General features: G+C 52.5%; 1 protein-coding gene across 1 annotated transcript in view; it reads right to left on the bottom strand.

Annotated features, from left to right (window-relative positions):
- The window catches only part of LOC104293626 (dual oxidase 2-like), a 24,121-nt gene that overhangs the window by 19,292 nt on the left and 1,534 nt on the right, over positions 1-3,295 (bottom strand). The window contains exon 2 of the mRNA XM_009893143.1: positions 1,611-1,648. Coding sequence (XP_009891445.1) covers positions 1,611-1,648 — 38 coding nt within the window. The remainder of the gene's footprint in view (positions 1-1,610; positions 1,649-3,295) is intronic.

Below are 3,295 nucleotides of genomic sequence, written 5' to 3'. Positions count from 1 at the left end.
TTCAAGATAGGGTTTTCTACTAAATATGGCTCTTTGTCCCTTTTTCCAGCACTGTGGGTGTGTATCCAAAGACTAGCATCATTTCAGAGGAGCTCTTGTTGCCAAGAGATGCAGCGTTGCACAGGTTTCAGCTTTTCCTACATCACTCTGTTGCGAGCCAAAGTGATGCGTTTAATTTTCTTTTTTTCATTGTTCTAATCCAAACGTAAAGAAATGAAGGTTTCAGAAAGGCTTACGCATTGCCGGCAGCTCTGTAGGTTTTATTTCTGACTTACTCGGAATTGCAACGGGGATATTTCACTTCTCACTACCAGTGGCATGAATCGTAAAATGTGAGTCACTAAATACACTGTCCACTTGGAGAATGAAGCAGTTTGAGATATAAATATTGTCATGGCACTCACGCTAATTGCATTCATAAAACTGAACGCTCATTGCCAGGTTTTGAGCATAGCATATAACCTGGGTTAACTTCCTTCTGCTGGAAGTTTCTGTAGTTTTGGCATTTTGCATTAGGAAACAAGCTGTTTCTCAAGACGTGACATTTCCATGTTCCTTCTCCGTCATGACAGCTCACCTGCACTCTACCCCTCACAAAACTTCATTACAGGGAAACCACTTTGTTAGCTTTCCATAGCATGGACTTATCATTAAATCGCTGTTGAAATACCTCTGCACTGATTGCATTTCTGGTTCTAGCCTCACCTCCGTGCACACGGGAGCTGGGGCTGCTGAAAGCCTGAGCTTCTGAGAGCATCATTGGGTGGTGTTCCTGGTGACCCAGTGCCACCCCTGTCCTCCTGGACCACATCCATGTGCTAGGGGCCACCAGAGGTCTTCCATCCCACAAGCCCCCTGCTGAGTGTGGTCTCGTGGACATGAGATTTGGGTTGTGCAGCTGGTGGGAACCAGAGTCTCTGTGAGCCCCATGCCATAGGAAGAACACAAAAGTTTGACAAGTGGGTGAAACATGGGATGCCTAGGACCTCTGTCAGGAGCAGCAGAGCCCAGTTGCCATCACCACATGGGACTCTCCTAGCAGAAAGCTCTCTCCATTGAAACTGCGTGTTCCCTGCTGAAACCAACGTGAGGGGCTGCATGGCTGGAGACATCTTGCAACCTGTAGCAGCTGTGGGTTACTTGTGCGCAGAGGTCCACAAGACCTCCCGCACTGTAGGAAGGAAGTCCCCATAGACACAGCTGGATTTAACTCCTACTGACTCAAAACCTACAGGGCTGCAACCCTCATCTAGAGCTGAGGTCTGAAGGTGCTGCAGATTTACCAGAGTTGCTCAGGAAACATGGGGCAAAGCCAAAGCTCAAAACACATCACCAAAGGCACAGCATAGCACCTGGCCCCCCTTCCCCTTGGGTCTTGTCGCAGGGCTCCAGCGGAAAATGTGTTTGGAAATTCCTTCTGTCACTGAGCAACCTCCCTTTTTCTCAGATATGGGAATTGCTCTTCACCCAAGTCATGAGTCAACAAGTTCTCATGCACTTTTCATCTCTCCATGGCCCAGCACTGAAAACCCGCTTATTGCCCAGTCATTCCAAGACTGTAGGGGGGGGCTCTGGAGGCTTTCCAGCCTCAACCATGGCCAGCATGATACAGTGACAGTGGTGGTCTTGCTCCAAGCAGTACCACAGACTTCTGAGGGCCTTTCCCACCAACATGGAAACCTTCCATGCCTCTGCACTGCCTTTATGTCTTCCTATAAGTTACTGAGCACATCAGCAGTTTTTCTCTCCTAACCAAACCCGAGAAACCATTTCCCTTCACCAGAAGCAGTTCTCCCTGCCAGAACTTGGTCTGTAAAGGCGTGAGCAGACATTGACATCACGTCTTCCCTGCCTATCAAACCTTCTCCAGCTATTGCTGGGAACCTCCTCACAGGCGAGGCTGAGCCGCAGCAGTTCTTACAGGATGCACTCCAGAAGAGGAACACGCAGATCTGTGCTAGGGACCTTATGCCCAAGGAAGATGGACATCTTGTGAGTGGCACTCAGCTGTCCCACAAGCTCCTTTCCCATGCTTCAGCTGAGAGACCCAGCTTCACGCTACCCAGTGTGCTCTCCCATGTGTTGAGGAACAGTTGCCAGGCTTCTCCAGAAAGAGCCCCCTGGTCTCACACCTGCCTCCCAAATCTCGCAAACCACCAAGGGGGTTCCTTGACATAATGACAACAGACTGACCTTGGAAGCCCATGGTGCCGCTTGCTGAGGGAAAGCTTTGCAAGCTTGTATTATTTTCACAGACTTGTCGAGATTGCCAGAAATTTTGGAAGGTCTGATGAACCCTCCAGTCTCTGCTTTTCCACATATTCCCTGTGCCACCTTTGGAAAGTCATTCCTCTGCACCTTGTGAAATCAAACACCTGCTTCCCCAGCCTTGTCTTCTCCCATCAGAGAGGATCCCTGTGCCCTTTCAAGTTCTGGAGTTTCATACCCCTCCAAAAACTGTGGTGCAGAGTCAAAACACATGGCTTCCCCTAGAGCAAGGATCTCCTGCTCCACCTGATATCAGCAGATGTGGCTCCCCTGAAGTTCAGCCTCCAAATGTCTCCTGAGCTCCCCCCGGACTGTGGGACATATCAGCATCCTAAGGGAGTAGCAGCCCCACTGCAGAACTTAGTGTGAGCATACAGGCGGAGGAGAGTAGTTTCAAGGCATTCAAGAAGCCTGGAGCCTGATCCCTATGCTCCTTGTTAATCACAGCTTATTTCTAGCTCTCCCCAGTGCTGGTGGGACAAACCGCCAGCTTGCCCCACCAGCCAGCCCACCCTGGATTTTCAGAACAGGCTGCATCCCCCAGCCTTGAACGTCACCCAGAAAATCCCAAACCTGTGCGTGTGCTATGGACAGCACGCACACAGAGACCAGCAGTGTTTCCAGCTTTCCCACCTGGGGCCAGGTGCCACCACGGGTGCACAGCAGGGATACCCTGCCCTGGTGGGACATAGCGGGTCCCTGCCTGTCCCCACGGTGTCCTGTGCCCACGCAGGCAGGGACGTGTTCCCCCATCTCACCCTGTGCCCTGTCCCCCAAGCAGGCGGGGGCACGCATAGCCCAGCACCCTGGTTCCCTTGCAGGTGGGGGAGGGGGGGACGACACATGGCTTCATCCCACCCCGTCCATCACAAAGAAACGTGTGGCCCGACCCCCTCCATCCCCCCCACGCATGGCCCCATCCCACCTTGTCCCCCGAGCAGGAGGAGACGGGAGTAGCACGGCTCCCTGCCCCCTCCGCTGGCCACAACGCGCGTAGCCAGACCCCCCCCGCAGGCAGCCGCGGGCG

This window comes from Charadrius vociferus, unplaced genomic scaffold (assembly GCF_000708025.1).
Source record: "Charadrius vociferus isolate BGI_N301 unplaced genomic scaffold, ASM70802v2 scaffold399, whole genome shotgun sequence".
Classification (NCBI taxonomy): domain Eukaryota; kingdom Metazoa; phylum Chordata; class Aves; order Charadriiformes; family Charadriidae; genus Charadrius; species Charadrius vociferus.
This window is presented reverse-complemented; position numbering and strand designations above follow the sequence as displayed.